This window comes from Zootoca vivipara, chromosome 6, assembly GCF_963506605.1.
Source record: "Zootoca vivipara chromosome 6, rZooViv1.1, whole genome shotgun sequence".
NCBI lineage: Eukaryota > Metazoa > Chordata > Lepidosauria > Squamata > Lacertidae > Zootoca > Zootoca vivipara.
The window spans coordinates 12,806,865-12,827,645 of record NC_083281.1 but is presented as its reverse complement, the minus strand read 5'-3'; the positions used below and the strand labels follow the sequence as shown (position 1 = coordinate 12,827,645).

At 53.6% G+C, this 20,781-nt stretch overlaps 2 protein-coding genes across 3 annotated transcripts in view; one reads left to right on the top strand and one right to left on the bottom strand.

Moving 5' to 3' along the window:
* GNG7 (G protein subunit gamma 7) overlaps positions 1 to 20,462 on the top strand; it is a 77,226-nt gene extending 56,764 nt beyond the window's left edge. Inside the window, exons 4-6 of one of the 2 annotated variants that reach the window (XM_060275433.1) lie at positions 11,054 to 11,156; positions 14,742 to 14,857; positions 16,305 to 20,462. In XM_060275433.1, coding sequence (XP_060131416.1) covers positions 14,777 to 14,857; positions 16,305 to 16,430 — 207 coding nt within the window. In that variant the 5' untranslated portion in view covers positions 11,054 to 11,156; positions 14,742 to 14,776 and the 3' untranslated portion in view covers positions 16,431 to 20,462. The remainder of the gene's footprint in view (positions 1 to 11,053; positions 11,157 to 14,741; positions 14,858 to 16,304) is intronic. The other variant, XM_035118263.2, reaches the window with a different exon arrangement.
* LOC118086120 (sperm-specific protein PHI-2B/PHI-3-like) lies at positions 8,154 to 11,714 on the bottom strand. Its single transcript, XM_035117398.2, has 4 exons — positions 11,265 to 11,714; positions 10,714 to 10,849; positions 9,708 to 9,772; positions 8,154 to 8,501 (listed from the first exon to the last, which is right to left on the bottom strand). Exons 1-4 carry the CDS (start codon positions 11,619 to 11,621, stop codon positions 8,154 to 8,156), a joined length of 906 nt encoding a protein of 301 aa, XP_034973289.2. The 5' UTR covers positions 11,622 to 11,714.
* Positions 20,463 to 20,781: the final 319 nt, after the last annotated feature.

Here is a 20,781-nt window from a genome sequence, read left to right as displayed (position 1 = left end):
ACAGGGAGCTATGCAGGGGGGCCTCCTCAGTTGTGGCACCCACCCTGTAGAACACCCTCCTGGTGATAGGAGAGTGATAGGGTGATAGGAGATAAAGACCTGTCTTTTAGATGCACATTTCCCATAGGTCCCCTCCTGCTTTCCCATTGTCCCCCAAAGGGAAGTTGGAGAGACAGTTGCCAGTTCTCTTGCAAGGGACAGTCCCCGCCCCAAAAGGGGGGGCAGCCATTCATGTGAGCTGGGCTCTGCCCCAAACACCCAACTCCTTGCACTTCTTTAGCTGGGTCTGGAGAACCACAAAAACCTGCCACAAGTCTAAGGGCGGGGGGGGGGGAGGGGGCTTGCCTGATAATCTTATTTCCACCGACTTGGTTCCATGTTCACCTTTTCTGAAAAGCGTGCCAAGCCTGTGCTTAGGTGGCCAGCGTGAGAGGGACGGGTGGCTCAGCACTTACGTTTTCACAACAGTCACTGAGCAGAAACACAGAGTACACCGTGTTAAAATATATATTTAGCAGCAAAGCTGTGCTTCTTGCAGGTTCTTAAGAGAATCTCTGCCAGACCATCTGTGCTCACTGCAGTGCTCAAATAGAAATCGGGGCTGTGAACGAAACATTGCTAAGTTAATCCCGTTAGGCTGGGCAGTTTTCCAGGGAGCAGATCCCACTGAATTGGAAGTTGCTTGCACTTGAGTCAGGAAAGTGTGCAGAAAGTCCCAGGTTCTAGTCAGTCGTAACTCGGTTGCAGCACTGACGGTCCCCTGCATCTCCAATTGGAGCTGGTAAGGATTCCTGCCTGCCCCCTGGGGGTGCTGCCCCTGCCAGTCAGTGTGGTCAGTATTGAACTAATTGGAGCAATGGTCGGAGGCTCTTCTTTTTCCTGCACAAGGCTTCAGTCATGTACTGTGAGAATCAGCCGCACAGAACACAACTCTTGACTAGGCAAGTGCTGTGACTCTGCCGCATTTCTTGCAACCGACTGTATGAAAAAGGCAGCACTTGAAATGTGAAAAGAATCTGCTTTCCAATTTTTGGGGGAACCTTTCCAAGCCATCAAAACAGAATAAATGGTGCAGCTTGTGAACAGACCAACAGCTCCTTCCTCCTGCCCTGCTGCGCAGGCCTCCTCCGCAGGGCTGGTTTTTGCTTCTTTCCCGGGCGAACACACCAGCCTGCTCCTTTTCATAGGCGCCCAGAGAGGGAGGGATGATGGCCGCTTCACTTAACACTGTGGCCTTTTTCACCTAATTGCCCTTTCAACCTTAATTCCCGTTTAACCTTTATAAGAAAAAAAAACTCCCTTTCCCTTACGGTGTATCCAATAGCCTGTACAGAGTCCTTAAGTGGGTTCCCTATCGGTAGGAGAAAATAACAGAGGCCCACCAGAGTATATTGAGAAGCAAAGCGGCTAGTAAGCCTGATCTTTATTGCAATAGAAAAGTACTGTTGCAACAGGATCCCCACTCCGCACACACAGGAGCGAGGAGAGAACTCAAAACAATGGTGTGCAAACCCTTTGAAATTGCCTACCCTGTAGCCCAAGACCACCCCCCTGAAACTGGTACATACATCACAGAAGGAGGTGGTCTACAGCAGAAATCCTGTTTGTCAGGATACCCGATAATGGTCACTGATTGCTTTATCTGGGCAGCCTGGCCATTCTTTTGTGATGGTTCCTGAATCCAGGTCACAGGCTCACCCTATTCATATACTGTACAAATATGCCCGTAAGACAGGATTTGTAAGCAAAAGACAACGGGCAGGCTTTCGCATTTCTTTTCTTTTTGCAGAGAAATACTTGAGGTCAGTTTGGGAGAGTCAAAATGGCTTCAAGGATTGCTCTCCTGTACTATTTCTGACATGAGGTTTGTATACTTATGTATGTGTTCGCCTTGTACATTTATAACATTTAATTTACATCTGAGACCTTAGAATTCTTATAACAACCTTAATTGCTCCACTTTGGGTGAAAGAATCCTGCATTGTGGGCGGTTGGACTAGATGACCTCATTGGGTCCCTTCCAATTCTAGAATTCTGTGAGCTTTTTTTGCTAGCATCCATCTGTCTCAAGAGACAATAGAGTGTGCCTCCGGGTATGAAAACAAACTGCTGGAGTATCCCACTGTAGCTGCAAAGACCTGCCGGAGGGAGTTCCGCAGTTCACCTGCCTGGGTAATATCTTTAAGTGCCATCACAGCAGCTCCCTCTCATTTCAAGGATTTCCATGCCCCTTTCCAAATGGGAACCCCCTCTTTCAAGGCAGCTGAACAATCACTATAGAAGGCAGTAATAAAATGAGCTTTTATTATTTTATTTGATATTTCTTCCAGAATTAAGATTGCTGGAAGAAATATCAACAACCTCAGATATGCTGATGACACAACCTTGATGTCAGAAAGTGAGGAGGAATTAAAGAACCTTTTAATGAGGGTGAAAGAGGAGAGTGCAAAATATGGTCTGAAGCTCAACATAAAAAAAAAACCAAAATCATGGTCCCTGGTCCCATCACCTCCTGGCAAATAGAAGGGGAAGAAATGGAGGCAGTGAGAGATTTTACTTTCTTGGGTTCCATGATTACTGCAGATGGTGACAGCAGTCACGAAATTAAAAGACGCCTGCTTCTTGGGAGAAAAGCAATGACAAACCTAGACAGCATCTTGAAAAGCAGAGACATCACCTTGCCAACAAAGGTCTGTACAGTTAAAGCTATGGTTTTCCCAGTAGTGATGTATGGAAGTGTGTGCTGGACCATAAAGAAGGTTGATCACCAAAGAATGGATGCTTTTGAATTATGGTGCTGGAGGAGACTCTTGAGAGTCCCATGGACTGCAAGAAGATCAAACCTATTCATTCTGAAGGAAATCAGCCCTGAGTGCTCACTGGAAGGACAGATCCTGAAGCTGAGGCTCCAAGACTTTGGCCACCTCATGAGAAGAGAAGACTCCCTGGAAAGGACCCTGATGCTGGGAAAGATTGAGGGCACTAGGAGAAGGGGACGACAGAGGACGAGATGGTTGGACAGTGTTCTCGAAGCCACCAACATGAGTCTGACCAAACTGTGAGAGGCAGTGGAAGACAGGAGTGCCTGGCATGCTGTGGTCCATGGGGTCACAAAGAGTTGGAAACGACTAAACAACAAATAAAATGAGCGGAATGAAAACAGTTTCTGAGCAGCCGTCCAAACACAGCTCTGGAAGCAAGTCATGATTCCAAATTAAGCCACACACAGAGATTTATATATATTCTCATCCTTAGTCATGGAGCGTAACTGAGTCATCATGTTTTATGCTGTGGGATCAGTGAAAATCTGTTCCATGGCAGGAGGCTTTGATGGGGGGGGGGGGCTTAAAATGCATTTGGAACAGCCAACGCATGTGTGCTGCCTTTCCATGGGGCAGTGAGTGGGGAGATGGGCTTCCATTTTTGAGGGGGGGACAGAGTTGCTTTTGCCCTTGCGTCGAGGAGGGCACGGTAGCCAGCCTTCCAGCTGCAATCCTCCCTTGGGGATTCTGGCACCCTTTGTTTTTGTAGCATTTGTATCCTACCTTTTTCCTCCAAGGGGGTGAGTGCGGGGCTCCTTGCTCCTCGTGGAACCCCCACAACAGCCTTGTGAGGTAGGCTAGGCTGAGTGAGTCACCAGCTGGCCCCCAAAGTCACGCCCAGTGGGCTTCATGGCTGAGTGGGGGTATTCGAACCCCAGTCTCTCCCAGGTCCTAATCTGACTCTCAAACTTCTACAAAACCACAGGATTTCTCTGTGCATCCAAATGGGTGATCGTTTTAGGATCGGGGCCCTCATGCATGCAGATGTTTTCACTCACATCAAAATAATAGTATTGGAGGGGACTCCCAAGGGTCGTTCAACACAACCCCCCGAAATGCAGGAATTGCAACTGAAGAATCATAGAATCATAAAGTTGGAAGAGACCACAAGGGCCATCCAGTCCAAACCCCTGCCAGGCAGGAAACACCATCAAAGCATTCCTGACATATGGCCGTCAAGCCTCCGCCTAAAGACCTCCAAAGGAGAATCCCAATGAAGTCCACCCACCTTCTGCTGAAAAACCTCAGACGAAGGAGAGTCCACCTCCTTCTGAGGGAGACCATTCTCCTCAGGAAGGTCTTCCTAATGTCTAGTCAGAATCTCCTATCTGTCAGTTCAGGTTCTCCCCTCTGGAGCAGGAGAAAACAAGCTTGCTCCCTCTTGCATGGGGCAGCTCTTCCAGTAATTCTGTCTCTGACATCACCCGGGAGACTAATTTGAAACCTGCCTGGGGACATAGGAATCAACTCCTGGGGACCGAGGTCCCTTTGCTGCCCCCAAATCTAATATTTGACGGTGCTCCCCCCCCCATTGATGGGCATTTCCATTCAAATGAAGTGCTCATGTGGCATCTTGTGATTGATTATGCAGAGTGGGGCTTAACTCCCCCCCCCCAATATTTTATTCAGGTTGGCAGCTGTACCTGGCAGAGAAGGGTGGTCAGCGGGGGCAGGGGGGCAGCGCTCAGCTCTTTTCTTTCTCTCCACCTCTCCAGTCCCCCCATCCTCCTGCGCTATCTTTCCCCTTTGTTTGGGGTGATGATGTCACCTTGAGCTATCGCTGCTTCCTGCCATTGTGCTGGGTGGGGGGCAATCCCCTTTTGCAGACACAGGAGCCTCTGTTTCGCTGGGGAGGGAGAGACTTGCGCATTACATCATGCCCAGCGGCTCCGCTTTGAGAGCCAGCTTAGCAACGGGTGGGGGGCCTGCTTTTCCCCACAGGGAACCAAGGTGGCTGCCAGGCATGCAGAATGCAGGTCACCTCATTGTGCCTGTTGCCTGCCAGGGCGTCTCTGCCCCAGCTCAATCTGGAAATGCCATGGGGCCGTTTGCATGCAGAGCAGGTGCCCTGCCCCACGGAGCCTAGGAACAGCCCTGGCTGCTCAGGGGGTGCCTGCAGCCCTGGAGATCTGCTGCTGCCAGCCTGCCAGCCCATGCAGGCAGCACTAAGAGCAGGTGGGGTGGCATGGGTTGGGGCTTCCGCTACTGTGTGAATGGGGAGGCGAAGGGATGCATGCAGAAGGCCCCATCTCCAGGGCAGACACCCACACCCACACACACCCGCCTGTGCAGGATGAGCCACAGTTCCAGCTGGCCATGGACCCCCTGTTCTCTGCAAAGTGTCTCTTCCACCCTTAAATCTCTGGTGGCCCCATCCAGCCCCACACAAGGGGCAGAGCCAGTTCTGCGCTCCCTCTGACTTTCCTTCTGTCCCTTCTCCCGAAACACCCCAGGAAGGAGCCAGCAAGGCCCTGGCTCTTTTCCTGTGGCCCTTTCAGAAGGTGACCTCATGCTTTGCAGGAACACAAAAAGGCTGTTTTGTGTGTGCTGCTCTAATTGGGGGAAGGACGGAGGGCTTGCTCTCCCCCAGCTTGTCTGGGAAGAACAAAGACGGCTCCATTTGTGCTTCCACACTTCCTGCAGCCAGAGTCCTCCCAGGCACTGAATGAACAATTTGGTTCTTTTCTCTGCAGAGCTGCATTTAAAATTAGGTGGGGAAGCACTCACCCAATGTGTCTGGTGCAAAACAATGGGGGTAAGGAGAGGGTTAATGCGAGACCCTCCTGGGGGTGGGAGCAGCAGTAAAGGGGTCCTAGATCTGCCGCTCCCCCCCATATTGCTCCCAGCAGGCAGGAATGGCAGCCAACTTAGAATTGTAGAGTTGGAAGGTACCCCTAAGGGTCATCTAGTCCAACCCGCTGCAGTGCAGGAATGCTCAAGCATAGAATCAGGACCTGGCAAAGCTAAGGCTGCATCAGTGGCTATTGAATACCAGTGGTTGGAAATCTGTGGAACTCCCTCCCAGAATGTTGCAGGTCAATTCCCATATGGCATGGCTGTGTATTCCTGCCTATTACCACATTGCAGGGGGTTGGGGTAGATGACCCTCAGGTCCCTTCCAAGTCTATGATTCTATGACTGTTTCTATGACTAACTCATGGAGATGACTATGGGCACATCTGTGGCTACAGGCCCTGTTAACTCTGCTCTGCCTGCATGGTGGGAGACAATAAGGTGATTCCTTTCCCCCTCCTTGCGATTTTTGGTAGCGCACGAGACTCTTTAATCTCTGGGTCATGGGCAAAATATTCCTGCATTGCAAGGGGTTGGACTAGATGACCTGCAGGATCCCTTCCAACTCTATGATATTCTATGAAGGCCCTGCTTCAGCAGCTAAGGAGAGTCCTCCAGATCTCACCCTTGTGGTTGGAGATGGGAGCAGGATCGCACCATCCCTCCAGCCCCTTGGAACCAGGTAAGGGGGCAGAGAGCAGCTCTCAATGTCTGCAGAAGCCGACTTAGGACTAACTCTGAAAAGATTTGTGCTGCGTGCATTTTTTAAACCCAGCATTTATGGGTCATAAAGCGCCTCTGCCTCCAGGCTCGGCTGCCCATTTACCGAGGAAAGGGAGCTGGGGAAGGACCAACCCCCTGCACTGCAGGAATCACAGTTTTGGTGCCTTGGGAGCATTTGCACCCTGGGAGGGTGCTGTCAATGAAGTCATGGCAATGCTGAGCGTTCTCTCACTTGCACTCCCCAGTTAAGGGCCTTGTGGGTGGGCACGCGTGGGGCAGCCTGGGGGATTTCCCCAGCTTGGCCTGGGGCGCTGACTCACCCGGATGGGTGCCGAGTCTGGCTTTCTGACAGCAAAACATGTGGGAATACACCTCTCTCTCTCTCCCCGTGTGAGTGTTCTTGATGGCTGTGAGTCACCCTTGGAGATGCAGCCACCCTGCCTATCAAAGGCACCCTCCTGGGTGCTGCTAGAAGCCGTTATCTTTGCAGGGGACAGAGAGAAAAGCAGGCAGGGGTCTCGTTTGGAGGGCACTCAAATCTCCTCCTGCGCCAGAAACAGGGAACCAGGAGGGGGAAAGTGCAGGATTCTCATGCCCCTCCAACCAGCATGCAAGCTTGCCGCTTTCCACAATCCAGATCTCTGGCCCAGGCGGGGGGGGGGAGGCAGCTCATTGGCCCAGGCGGGGGGGGGAGGCAGCTCATTGCCCCCCCCCCAACAAAATGCTTTTTAGGAAACTGCTAAGCCTTTTCTCCCTCTAGACTTGCAGCATCTCAGGGCAGAGAGGGGGACATTCCTGGTGCATTCAAAAGGGTCCCCTGTGTTCAGCATTGCCCTCCTCCCCCGGTGGGGCTGGGAATGCCCTGTGAACCCGAGACCCTGGAGAGCCACTCAGTCAGTGCCAGCAGTACTGAGCTGCAATGGCCTGACTCTGCATCAAGGCGGCTGAGATTGCAAACAGATGAGTATCACCCTGAATAGCTCAGTTAGTTAAAATGGTGCTGATAAGGCCAAGGTTGCAGATTCAGTCCTCGTAAGAGACAACTGCATATTCCTGCCTTGCAGGGATCATCTCACGCTTCAGTTCTGTGATCTCCCTTCCAAAGTTGAATCCTCACTGCTGGAAACCACAAAGAGGGAAGAGTTGCTCTTGTGCTCAGATCATAGAATCATAGAGTGTCATCCAATCCAACCCTCTGCCAGGGATCATAGACTCATAGAAACGTAGAGTGAGAAGGGACCCTGAGGGTCATCTAGTCCAACCCCCTGCAGTGCAAGAATATGCAGCTGTCCCGTATGGGAATTGAGCCTGCAACCTTGGCGTCGTCTGCACCACACTCTCACGAATGGAGCTGCCCTGCCCAGGGCCCTGTCCTCACAGTGGCCGAATGCAGTTAGCACCAGGGAGCCCAGATGGACTGCCTCTGGGCCTGGAGGTTCCCTAAAGGCACAAGAAGACCCAAAGGGTCTAGCCCAGCCCCCAGCTCTCACAATGGCCAGCCATAGAAACTGCCACACCCATAGGATCAGGGCCCCATTGGGAGGTGGTCAGGCCTCCCCACACATGGAGAAGCCATTTTGCATAAGCAGCCGTCTGAGGTCACAACTTGCTGCACTACGAACTTTATTGGAAAACGACATGGTGTTTAAAAACAGGGTCTTTGCTTCATAAATAGTCCATTCATAAATGGGGACGTTGTGCCAGAGGTGGAGGGGCAGCCCCCACCATAAAAGGGGTCTCCTCTCCCTTGGACAAGGCGGACGGAGGGTGCCGTGTTGGACAGCCATGTGCCTCCTCCCTGCAGAATCTGGCCCCTCAGGCCTCCTTGGGGCCCCGACTGGCTGGATTCTCCCCCTCCCTCCCCTTGCCCTCCCCCTTCTTCCCCCCTTTGACTCTGGGGGGTTTGGACTCCTGGTCAACCTTGGCTTTCTCCCCCTTTGCCTCTTTGGTTTTCTTGGCCGCTGTAGGTGCCTTGGCCTCTGCCTGGGGGGCCCCTCGTCCTCGGCCCCCCGTCTTGCTTTCCTTAGACACAGCTTCCTGTGGGGCACTGGGTGTGTTTGCTGGGAGGGCCTTGGAAGAGCTTTGTTTCTTGGAGATTTGGGCCACTTTCTCCCCCCCGGGGGGCTTCTTCGCCTTGGGCTTCGTAGGAGGTTTGCCTGGATGCTGCGAGGCAGGGAAGAGAGGAGAAGGCCCTCAATTCGTAGAATGGTAGAGTTGGACGAGACCCTGAGGGCCATCTAGCCCAACCAGTTTGAAGCCATGCTGGACCCTGCTTAGCCAGCAGTCTTATTGCTGCACACAAGTCACCACAGTGGCCCTTGAGACTCTGAATCTTAGGGCAAGAGAATCCGGCACTGCAGAGGGGTGGACTGGATGACCCTGTGGGGTCCCCTTCCAACTCTACACTATGGAGGAGCAATGAATGAGTTCCCCACTTCCTCAGGTGCAAGCTGAACTGAGATCCAAATGCAAACATTTGTTCCTATAGGCCAGGGATGGGGTACACTCTCAAGGGCCAAATGTGGCCCTCCATAACTTATTGCCTGGCCCTCAAAAGGCTCTGCCAGTGCTTTTGCCCTTGGACAATTGCCTCTCATTTCGAGGACGGGTGAGTGGGCGTCACCTGCTAACCAAAGGCAGCACTGACACTTGCCACTCCATTCGCTTCCACCACTGGCCCCTGGAAGGTTGTGCAGATGGGCATGCGGCCCCCAGGACGGAAAAGCCTTCTGATTGAAAGGGGACCTGGACTGTGCAGGGGAGAGGTGTCTCCATGGCAGCGCATCTCGACTGCCCTGAGGCCAGTCCTGGATGCTGCTCTTTGGAAGAAATTCGAAGGAGGGCAAAGAAAAACAATTAGAGATAAGCGGGGGAGACAGGAAAGTGTGAAGGAGCTTGCAGAGAGAGGTTCAGCTTGGAGTGGCCTGAGGCAGAGAGTTAACACCTCAGCAGGCTTTGAGGGCCCAGCTGTCAGAGAACCAGAGTTAGGAGGGGTCCCCAGAGGTCATCCAGCCCAGCCCCCTGCAATGCGGGACTCTCGGATAAAGCATCCCTGACAGATGGCTGCCCAATCTCTGCTTGGAAACCTCTAAGGAAGGAGAGTAAAGCCATCTTCTCAGGGACCCCATTCCAGACAGAAAGGGCTTCCTCATTCTCAGCTGAATTAGTGACCCCCACTCCGGCCCCTTCTTCCCCACTGCCTGGTTGGCTAGCAGCAAGAAGAGGCCAGAGCTCAGCACTGTGGGGCGGCAACCCCCAACAAAGAAGACAAACCGCCCTGAGTTCTACAGGTGAAGGGTGGTGCACTAGTAATAAATAACAACAGCAACAGTAACAACAATAATAATAATAATGACACCCAGGACTTACCTTGCTAGCTTTCGCCTTGATACTCTTGCTGGGAGCCGCCTCCTCCTCCTCCCCTTCTGTGATTGCTGGAGAGGGAGCAAAAACACCCCAGATGTCACAGCTGAGCAGGGGGAGCCCAGGGTGGGGGCCCCAGCCCCTTAGGCAAGGGGTCTGTGAGCCAGAGCGGAAAGGCTGGCCGAGCCGAGAGAGATGGCCATCCAGAAGGAGAGCCAGGCTTTTCCCTTGTTCACCTCACTTGCTCCTCCCAGAAACACATCTGCTGCTTTTGGACTCTCCTCAGGGCAGGGACCACCCACCTGCTGACCCAGCTCAGGCGCCCTGAAGCAGGATTGCGACCCACCAGCCAGGCGCCGCTTTCCCAGCCATCTTCAGGGAAGACCTGGAAAAAGAGCCCTGCAGCTGCAAGATCAGGTCCAAAGTCCAGTCCAGCCTCCTGTCCTCACAGCAGTCAAATGCCCCTCAGGACCTAGGGATCCAGATAGACTGCCTCTGGACCTGGAGGCTCCATGAGGGCCTCTCAAGAGGTCTGCATCAGACCCCCCCCCCCCCGTCCTCACACAATCTAGGGTTGGGGAGGTGGACTGCCTCCACCGTACAAAAGCAGGATATCTTGTTCCAGAAAGGAAGTTAAAAAACCACGCATTTTTCAGCATAAGAACATAAAAAGAGCCCATCTAGTACAACCTCCTGTTCTCACAGGGCCAATGATGTGCCCATTATGGGTTAGGACCCGAGTGCAAGAGCCCTGCCACTTGTTTGCCATTCAGGGGTGGACTGCCCCTGGCCCTGGAGGTTCTGCTATCCCAACAGACCTGCTTAAGAGGAGTCTGGCTGCTGGGAGAAACCAAAGGGTCACTGTGGTCAACCAGCTGTCCCACAAGCAGGACCCCAAGCACAACGACTCCCAACCACTGCCCTTATTCTCCTGCCTCCGTCCATGGAGGCCACCAGCCCCCCTGCAACCACAGAGCCAGAGGTGGCTGTGGTTGTGGCCCTTCCTCCTTACCTCCCTGCCTCGGTTTCTCCACAGGAACCTTAGCCTTGGGATTCTTGGCCGCTTTCTTGGGTTTGGGTGCTGTTTTTCCATCCGAATCTGAATGCTTTTCCTGCCTCTTCTTTTCCTTGGCTTCCTCTGGGCCCAGCTGGAGGTGTTGGGACACAAGAAAGGACATTTAAGAGCAGGGAAAGAAAAAGCACCCTCTCCCCAGTAGTTCTGGTGTGTGTGTGTGGGGGGGTGTCTTTCTGAGCTCTCAGGGCAGATTCCACAGAGATATTTTGCTCTAAATAAGTGTTTCCCAAACCTGGGTCTCCTGCTGTTGTTGAACTACAACTCCCATTATCCCTAGCTAGCAGGAGCCTGTCTTCACATGCAAGGGAAGCTGGTTCAGGCGGCCAGTCGAAGCCGTCCTGGGATTGTGGCCACTGTCGCCTGCTGGCAGCTTCTAAAAGGTGGGAGCTGAGTACAAGTGGGGGGGGGGCTTAGAAGGAGCAGGGCATGTCCCCCCAACAGATACCACCCCTCTGCTAAATCCCCCCCACCAGCCCCTTCCCCCTCACCTTGAATCTCCCTGTGGCACCCAGTGCGGAAGAATTTCGTGGCCGGATGAGAGAGCCCCTTTCCAGGCCTTTGGCCAGGGCCACCTTCAAGGCGTACTTCAGGCGGATGGGGTCCACCCCGGGGTAGCTGCCCAGGATGTAGCGCTTTATGGCCACGACAGAGACCCCCTTGGGCTCATCCAGGGTCTTCACTGCCTCCATCACCATGGTCAGCGTAGGCGGGTTCTGCGTCTTGGGGCGGGCCACGGGGCTGGTCAGCGGGGGAGAGGACTTGGCTGCAGAGACAAGAGGAGGAGCGCGCATTTGCCAGGCATCGTGCAACCGTCCCACCACTCCCTTAAGGACCGCAGTTCCCATGGGCAAGCCTTTCCACTCGGAGCCATCCAGTGGTGGGACTCGGTTCCTTGGGCTAGTTTGTGGTGGCCCCACCTGGAACGTTGCAGACTTGGCAGAGAGGGGCACCTGCCTGCAGCCATTGCCCCCTCTGCGGCTGCATCCTATGTGTCCATCAAGGGGCACATGTGTCTCTCTATACGGAGCCAAGGGTAGGGGGGCTTGGGGGGCCCCCACCCCAGCTAAGCGCCGCCTGCTTGGAAGGGGCCCCAGTTCCACTTCCCCCAAAGTCAATGCCATCCGCCACTTCAAAGGGGCTTTACCCCCACATGGGAAACAGCTGGGGCTTCGGATCTACCCAGAGTAGACACACGTTGGCCACCACTCCTGAGCTTCTCTGACTAGTGGGGGCCACTTTGGGCACCCTCCTCCCGCAATGCTGCCACATTGTCCAGCCCCCACCAAATCCCTATATCTCAGCCCCAGAGTCAGTGGAGCCCCCACCCCTGCAAGGCAATACCTCCCCCCCCCGCAGCATGAGCAGGTTCTGGGTTCAGGTGGAGACACCGCCTGCAAAGATTACTTGCAAGTAAGCCCCCTGTGGGCCTTCCCTCTGTTTTAAGAATTCTAAGGTGCCAGAAATAAGATGAATGCTTGTAAATAAATACACAAGGTAAAACACACATGCATAAGTATAACCCAGTCAGGTGGGCGGAATGTAAATAATAAAAGTATTATTATCATCATCATCATCATCATTTCTAAAATACAACAGGGGAGCAATCCAGAAGTAATCTCCACTCTTAATGACCCCAAATATGTTCTCTGCAAAAGAAAATAGCTTGTAAACACCTCTCCCAATGGTTCTTTTCACTTACAAATGTGCATGAGTAGGGCAGGTTTCAGAAACCATTTCAAAAATGTCCCAGACTGGCCAGGATAAGGCAACCTTGCCAGCATTATCAGGTCTTCTGACAAACCCTCACAAACCACACACTCAGATTTCTGCTGCAGATGCAGAATTCTGTCTGGTGCTTTTGGGTAGTCTTTGGCTAAGGGGCGGGGCAGTCCCTAAAATCTTTCAAAACTGCCACACACCTTTGTTGGGGTCATATTTTTTGGATAACACCTCCAAGGGAATCCTGGGAGGGCAGGGGGCTGAGGACCCTCTGCTTGTTTTCTGGGTGCCTTAAGGGATCCTCTCCTACACCCGCCAAGGGACTGTTTGCCTCCTCCCGGGAGTGAAACCTCCAGGTTCCCCTGGAGAAAGCTCCAAAACCAGCACTCCCAGTCTGAACTGGAGGAACTCGCAGTCTCTCTTGGGGCACCTACCTGCTGACAACGCCTCCATCACAAGCAGCTGCCCAACTCTTCCACCCCTTTCCACCTGAAAGAGGTTCCTGCAGCTTTTATTCCCTTTTATTCAGGAGGGAGCCTGGGGCAAGTGAGTCACACCTGGGCTGCAGGTGGACTCCTCCTTTGCAAGCCCCCTGTGGTCCCGATCCTCACCCCACTTACACCATGGAGCCCGGGAGGGAGGCTCTGCTGCAGGGTATTGAACAGGGCAGGGGTGTTTCCTTTTGGGGGGGAGAAGCCAGAAGCTTTTCCTGCCCGTTTTCACCTCGTCTTTGTGCAGCTCTTCAAGGCACCGTCCAATTGTCCTGGAACCTGTCTGCATTTTGTCCTGGAGGTTTAGGCTTCTGGTTGGTAGCCCAGGGGGGAAACTATCTTATCTATCATCTGTTGTTGTTGTTGTTGTTGTTGTTAAAAAATTGTATACAGGTCTCAGGGCTGTTACAACATAAAATCATGATATACAAAACAAAATACATAAAATAAAAACAACCCAATACCTTCCCCCCCAAACACATTTTAAAAGTTCATTGGATGTCAGTCAGCCTGGATCTGATGAAGTGTGCATGCATACGAAAGCTCATACCAAAATAAAAACTTAGCGGGTCTTTAAGGTGCTACTGAAGGAATTTTTTTATTTTGTTTCGACTCAGAACAACACGGCTACCTACCTGTAACTAGTCAGCCTGGAGTGGTTAAAGAAACTATACTTTATTTCACCTGGGTCAAAGACCCAGTTTGGCACATTTGTGTACATGCACACTGGCTGGGCACCTCTGGAGGCAAAAACCCCGGCTAGCCCCCCCCCTGGCCCCCCCTAGCTAAGGCACTGGGTAGCCAGTTTCTCCCATAGAGCTGGTACGGTACCCTGCTGAAATCCCATCCGTGCAGAAGGCTGTTCAAGGTGCAGGAACCTGGAAACAAAAATGAGAGAGCAATCTGAATCCAAGCAGGGGTTGGGGTGTTGCAGGTCTGGGGCAGAATTCTTGCATCCCAAAGAGAAGGCTGTCCTGGAAAAAAGAAGCATTGCTTCCTGTACATCTTGACTCTGTGCAAGCTTCTCAAACACGGCTTTCTACTGGGACACTGCAGAGCCACCCTTTTCCTTGATTTATTCCTGCTGGGCGGAACCGCTTTGAGTCTCGGTTCCCATGGACTGCTCCTTAGCACTGTCTCTGTACTTCAGGGAGGGGTGGGGTTGGCTATAATGTTATCGTAAAAAAGGGGAAAGGGAAGAGGCGTCCCTCCAATTGATTGATTGATTGATTGATTGAGTTCACTTACATGCTGGGTAGCTCAATCTGGAGAGCAGGAGACCCTTAATCTCAGGGTTGTGGGTTCAAGCCCCCACATTGGGCAAAAAGATTCCTGCGTTGCAGAGGGTTGGGCTAGATGACCCCTGGGGTCCCTTCCAACCCTACAGTTCTATGCCATTTCCCCACAATGAGCTGTGCTCAAAACAGCTTACAGCAAACATCCAAAACACAGAGCATGAGAAGTACAAATATACAAAATGCAGAGCATGTCCAAAGATTAAGAAATGACAAACATAGCATAGCATTCTCCTTTGAAGCAAATTGTGCCTTCTAGATTTATTTCAGATTGATAGCCTATATTTTAAGAAAGGGAAGGTAAATATTTACATTTAAAGATACATTAGCAGAAGACGCCTGAGCTGCTCTTGCTTACCTGGGTGCCCTTTGCATTGAGAGGCAGGAGCAGGAGGGGAATGGGTCCCTCTAGGGAAAGAGGGAAGGTCCCACATGCTTTCTCTCCTTTCCCCCCTGGCAGCATTCCAGGGGTTGCCGTAGAGCCCATGGCAGACCATGTCGACCACTAACAACATCGCCCAGGCACGGAAGCTGGTGGAGCAGCTGCGGATCGAGGCCGGGATCGAGAGGATAAAGGTGCGCCAGGAAAGAGGAGGGTCACCCACCCACACACACAGGCACACCCCACAAGGTCCTGCAAAGCTCTCCCAGAGGCAAGGGGCATCCTGGGCTGTCCAGACTTCCTACCCACCCCACTCCTAGTGCAAGAGCAAAGAGCCCCCCCCCCGGCAGCTTTTCTGGGCAATCACTCTGGCAATGGGGGGGCTGAGGGTATCTGCCCACCACTCTTGCCCGGGGTCTCAGGGAGCCTCTCTTGGGGTCTGGCTCCCAGAAGAGACCTTGGGACAGAAATAAAACTCTGGCTCCCAAGCCCCATTGCTGCACCTTCCGAGGTCTCCCTTGCCGTGCTCCGAAGGAAGACGAGGAGGACAGGAAGAGAAGGGGGCAGGGGGGCATGGAGGGACCCCTGCTAAGCATGGAGCTGAAACGCGGCTCCCGTCTTGTCCTTCAGCCTTTCCATCCTTGTCCCGTGGTTTTCCCGTGGATGCAGTTCCTGTCTTAAATAAAGGGGGGGGCATGGGCGTAGCCAGGATTTATATTCCGGGGGCACAGGACACTCCCCCCCCCCGATCCTGTGCTCTATCTAGCAGATTCTGAACGAAATGTCTCAACAACAGTTGTTTCAAATTACTTCCTTTTTACCACAAGTGCTCAGAAAAAACTCAAACTATTTTCACAATTTCTACTTTTAGTTACTGTATATTCCTGCGTATAAGACTACTTTTTAACCCAGGTAAATCTTCTCAAAAGTCGGGGGTCGTCTTATATGCCGGGTCGTATTTCTTATACAGTGAATATATCCCAAACTCTATACAGTGGTACCTCTTATGAATTTAATGCGTTCCGAACGCACATTCGTAAGTCAAAAAAAATTGTAAGTTGAATCCCATAGGAATGCATTGGGAGAAAAAATTCGTAAGTCGAAGCAACCCTATCTAAAAATTCGTAAGTAGAAAAAATCCTATCTAAACTGCATCCAAGATGGCGGACGGAGCTCCGTTCGTAAGTAGAAACATTCGTAAGTAGAGTTATTCATAAGTAGAGGTACCACTGTATTTTGACTGGAAAAGTTGGGGGTCGTATTATACGCCCAGTCGTCTTATACACCGGAATATACGGTAAGTATTTTTATTTATTTGCTTGACTTGGCGGGCACCTGCGCCCCCCCCCAAACCATGCCCATGATGGTGAGGTGCTTCATATTTCGGGAATCTGAAACAGCCTCCCCCCCCCCGCCCCATCGCCAACCACTTTCCTATCCAGGGGGGCTCTGCTTCCAAAGTCAGAGGCAGCAACACTTTTTCGTGGCAGGCAGGCAGGGTGTCTCTCTTAGGCCAGAGTCCTACGTACTTGCGGGCTTCCCCTGGCACATCTGCACAGGCTGAGAGGGGGACCTGATCCTGCTGCTGCTCTCCTTCCGCTCTTACATGACGTTTTCTCTCTCTCCTCCTTCCCCATGCAGGTCTCCAAAGCCTCCTCGGAGCTCATGAATTACTGCGAGCAGCAGGCCAGGAACGACCCTCTGCTGGTGGGCGTCCCAGCCTCTGAGAACCCCTTCAAGGATAAGAAGCCCTGCACCATCCTATAGCCTGCACCCTGCCTGGATCTGTCTCTCAGCGGCACTGGACACCCGAGGCGCGCCAGTGGCAGAGAGGCTCCATCAGGGTGCAGACTACACCAAGCCCAGGTCCAATTCTGACCCCCGGGGGGGGGGATCCCAATTCCGGGAACAAGGTTGGCCAGGTTGAGGAGCACAGGGGGTGCTTAGGGGCAGGGGAGGCGGGCATGCCCTTTTGGAAACCTCCCTGATGTCCATCCAGTGGGCCGGGTTTGGCCTGGACGCCAAGCAGCCCGTTCCCCACTTTGGCCCTTGGCAGGTGGGACCAGAGGTGTGGCTCTGTGGGAGATGGGCTCTTTGCACGTGCATCTGCGCACTGTGCCCCTTTGCAAATGACCCACCCAGGAGTCCTGGATTCAAAAGCCTCACAGGATCAGTGGGGAGAAGGCAGGAACCATGACCGGGCCCCTCCCATTCCCCCAAGGTGGCTCCTGCCTTGGAAGTGCCACGGACCCTCTGCAGAATCCCTGACAGGGCTGGGGGGGCAGGGGGCGCCTTCCTGTCCCCACAGAGGAGAAGTGTCCCCTGTTTGCAGCAGCACCCTTCCTTGGGGAGCAGCCCCCCCTCCTGTGCACCCCTCCTAACCTGAGCCCCTCGCCCTGCTAGGGCTCCGTCTCCCCGCATGAGTCCCCCATAAACAACTCCCTCCTTCCTGAGAGAGCGAAAGGCTCCTTCCTTGATGTGGGGGGAGCAGAAAGTGGGCATCTTCCTGCCCCCCACCTTGCAAGGGAGAAAGGAGGTTCTCTCCCCTTGGGGGAAGAGCGGAGGGGACTCTGTGGACGACAGCCCTGCAGGGTGGCCAGCCAGGGGTGCTGCAGGGGGTCGGAAGAGGCCGAATGTGGCTTGTCTCATGGGGATGGGGGGCAGGCTATGGGACCCCACAGCCCAGGCAACTGTTCCTGAAGGAAAGGAGGGAGGGGGAGACAGAGATTGGAAAGGTCTTGTCTCAAAGCCATGGGCTTGGCACTGGCCAAAGTGGGAGGGGGGGGTCCATCCAAGCCAGCAGGTTTGCTCTCAGATGCCCCCAAGGGAAGGAGGCCTCATTTGGCAGAAAAATGGAGGGGCCACAGTGGAAGGGAGGTCACCTTGGTCCCCAAAGGGGACAGAAGGAGCTCTCCTTTGCTCCTTTCCCTGGGGTTTTTGGAAGACTGGGGTTGACACGTCCGCCCATGGTGGGAACACCGGCCCTCCCCTCCCAGCCCTTGTTGGTGTGTCCTGCTGCAGAGAGTCTCCCACGGAAGGAGGTTTGGCGGAAAGGGACACCCCCCTAAAACCCCCACCCCACCCTGTGGCATCTGCTTCCTCATTGAGCCAGATGGGGGGATCCAAAGGGGTGCCTCTGCTGTTCTGTCCCATTCCTTCGTTCCCTTCCTTGCCAGGGGAGTGGCCTTGCTGGGACTCAAGCAGCCCCCCACCCCCCATATTTTTTCAACCTTCCCTGGGCATTTATTCTTCCTCCTGCTGGGCTGCTGACCCCTGAGAGTTGAACCCAGCCATTTCCCCTTTGCTTTCTACCCCAGCGCTCTCAAGCCTGGACCCTCTCTGGACCCTTTTTTTTGGGGGGGGGCGGTCCCCAGAGCAAGACATAGGCGCATGCACACCATAGAAGCAGCAAATGTGGCCCCTTTCTGCCGTCCTTTGGGCCTGGGGGGAGTCTTGTTCTTTTCTCTGGCTCCACCCTCACGTGGCCTTCCTCCTGGTGGGGTCCCGCAGGCCTCCCCTCAAAAAAACCCCACCTTCTCTCTGCCGCCTCTCTCTGCCCACCCCACAACCAACCAGCATCATAGGGCAGAGAGGGAGCTCCCCCACATATCCACATGGTTGGAGTCCTGGGGGGGCAGACCCTGAGAGCAGGACGGGGAGTGAGGGAGGGGTGGGGGTTCACTTATGGGGTGAGGGGCAGGCTGTGCTGCAGCATTGGTGGCTCAAGGGCAGGGGGGCACCCCTACCACATCCGATGGCCCCATCCTGCCGGGGTCCCTAGGAGGAGCTGCTTCCCATGGAGGAGGCAGGGGGGGTTGGGGCTCTCCGCTTCTGACCTCTGTGGGGAGGGGGAGCCCTCTGCATTTCGGGGGAGGCAATGAGAGGGACACCCCCCCTTTAACAGTAAAAGAAATCTCCTTGTGTGTGGCTGTGACTTGTGGTTGCTTTTTCCTGGCTGCGTCCCAGTGCAGACGGGCGTTCTTTGTAGTTGTGTGCATCTCTTTGGGAAGGGGGGGTCGAGCAACGGGGGGGCTTGCTCCTCCTAAGGGGTCTGCACAGTCCTAGGGGAACACCGGCCCTCCCCTCCCAGCCCTTGTCGCAAAACTGGGAGGGAGCAAGAGAGGAGAGCCCCCGGGAGCCCCAGGACAAGCCATGGCAGGTGTGCCAACCCTCCTCTCACCTGGGGAGCACTTTAACTCCCTTGTTTGCCAGCCAGAGAGTATCTGCTCCCTGCCCCTCTCCGCCTGCTTGCCCAGGTCTGCTGCTGCACCAAAGAGGGGGTTTGGGCAGCTGGGGTGGGGGGCAAGAGAGAGGCGCCCCAGGGCCTCCTTCTCCTTAGCAAACCCCTCCCCACCCAGCTCTCCTGCTCCTTGCTTGCAAGCTCTTCCTTCTGTGCTGCTCCATTGGAAGGAGGAGGGGGCACGGCTATCCTGTCCCGGCACCCCACTCCGAAGCAGGGGGACCCCTCCCTAAAAACCCACGTCTCTTCTCTGGAGATCCAGGCCTTACATCCTCCTGTCTCTCCAAAGGTGCCAATTTGACCCCTTCTCTCTTTTTGCCAAACTGATGAAATAAGTACTTTCCGAGGTTCTCTTTTTAATTTAACAAGCTTAAATGGCATTTATTTCACAGGTGGTTTTTCTTTTTTGAGAAGAAAAAAAAAAAGAATGCCCACCACACAGGTGTTTTGTGCTTTTGAATTCTTTCTCCAGTTCCTTGTTCTTATTTGCCAAATCCTGATATTGTTGCCAAAAGCAAATCGAGATTTGTAAAGATTGTATTTTTAGGGAAGTGAAAAACCCGTGTCCGTAACGTAGGCTTGATCATCTCTCTCCTCCTTTCTCCTCCTTGGTTTCCTTTCTCTTTTTGCCAAACCCTTCATTGTTCTCCCCCCCCCCCCGTGTGCCATAGACCAGTTTCTTTCCTCGCACAGTGTTTAATATTTTGTGGAATTGCTGTTTAAAACAATAAGGAAATTGATCACACAACGAATTAAAAAGTCACTTTTGCTGGAGCGTCTCGTCTCTGCCCTTTTTCCAACCCGGGGGGGGGGCTGGCAGCTCTGAAAACTTCTATTTAGGGAACTGCACAGTTTGGGGGCCTGTCCACACCTCCCCTCTCCCCATCCTCTGTGCAAGCTCCAATAATTCCCCTGGGCAAGTCCGTGCTGAATCCAGAGTTGAGAGAGAAAATTCAAGAAGACATCTGCTCCGCTTTAAAAAGGCTCCAGCCTGCTTTCCATTGGCTCCTTGCTGCCTTTCCACACCCCCACCTTATGGGTGTTTCTGATGTGCAGCAGTATCTAGCAAAGAGTGCAAAACCGGGAAGGGGGAGCGGAAACTCCGGGTGAGGACCACCCTGAACCTTGGCCACTAGGGAAACAAACTGGTTGTGTAAAATGTGGGTTTTGTGGAGAGCGTTGGGGAGGGCTTGTTTTCCAGGGAGGGGGGTCCTGGCTCTGCTTTAGGCCAACCTTTGAGGGAAGCACTTGAGGGAGTCAGAGGGGCCCCAGTTTGCAACCTGAATAGAGCACCCACCTCCTCCTCCTCCTCTGTGAATTTGCCCAAACTGCACCCTAAAGCCCTCCTTGGAGGGGTCACCACACCATCTTTTGAATTTCACTCTCGTGAGCTCACAGGTCGGCTTTGGAGTTGAGATAGCCGGCTGTCCACCTTGCTTCTTAGATCCTCATTGCTCTCCAGGCTGCTCCCTTCTTGGGGGGTCTCTGCCTGGCTGAAGATGCGCCCCTGAACTCTGTTTGTGCCTCTTTGCGCCCCTGTGAGAAGGACAGAGAAGAATGGGGGGGGGGAAGGAGCCACTCGACAGCACAAAGTTATCATTTCACATGAGCCACTCTGTCCCCTTTTGGCCAGACAGGAAGACGGCCCCTGGATTGAAAAAGCCCTCCCTTTTTTAGGGTCTGCAGGAAGTCGACGCGGAAGCAAGAGGCCCCTCTTTTCCACCCCAAGAAATCCTCTAACTTTTCCCAGCAGGGCCACTTCTTGCCAACACCAACTCTTGTCACCGCAGTGGGTTGGGCTTGATGACCCCTTGGGCCCCTCCCAAATCCATATGGGTCCTGCATGCAGGAGGGGCATGCAATTCTGCTGCCTGCTCT

Excerpts from the sequence above, each read along its gene's own strand:
- LOC118086120 (XM_035117398.2), bottom strand. The coding sequence starts at position 11,621 with ATGGGAACTGCGGTCCTTAAGGGAGTGGTGGGACGGTTGCACGATGCC. Across the intron at positions 10,850-11,264 it reads GTGCCACAGGGAGATTCAAG|CTGGGCCCAGAGGAAGCCAA; the intron begins GTGAGGGGGAAG and ends CAACACCTCCAG. Across the intron at positions 9,773-10,713 it reads GGAGAAACCGAGGCAGGGAG|CAATCACAGAAGGGGAGGAG; the intron begins GTAAGGAGGAAG and ends CTCCCTCTCCAG.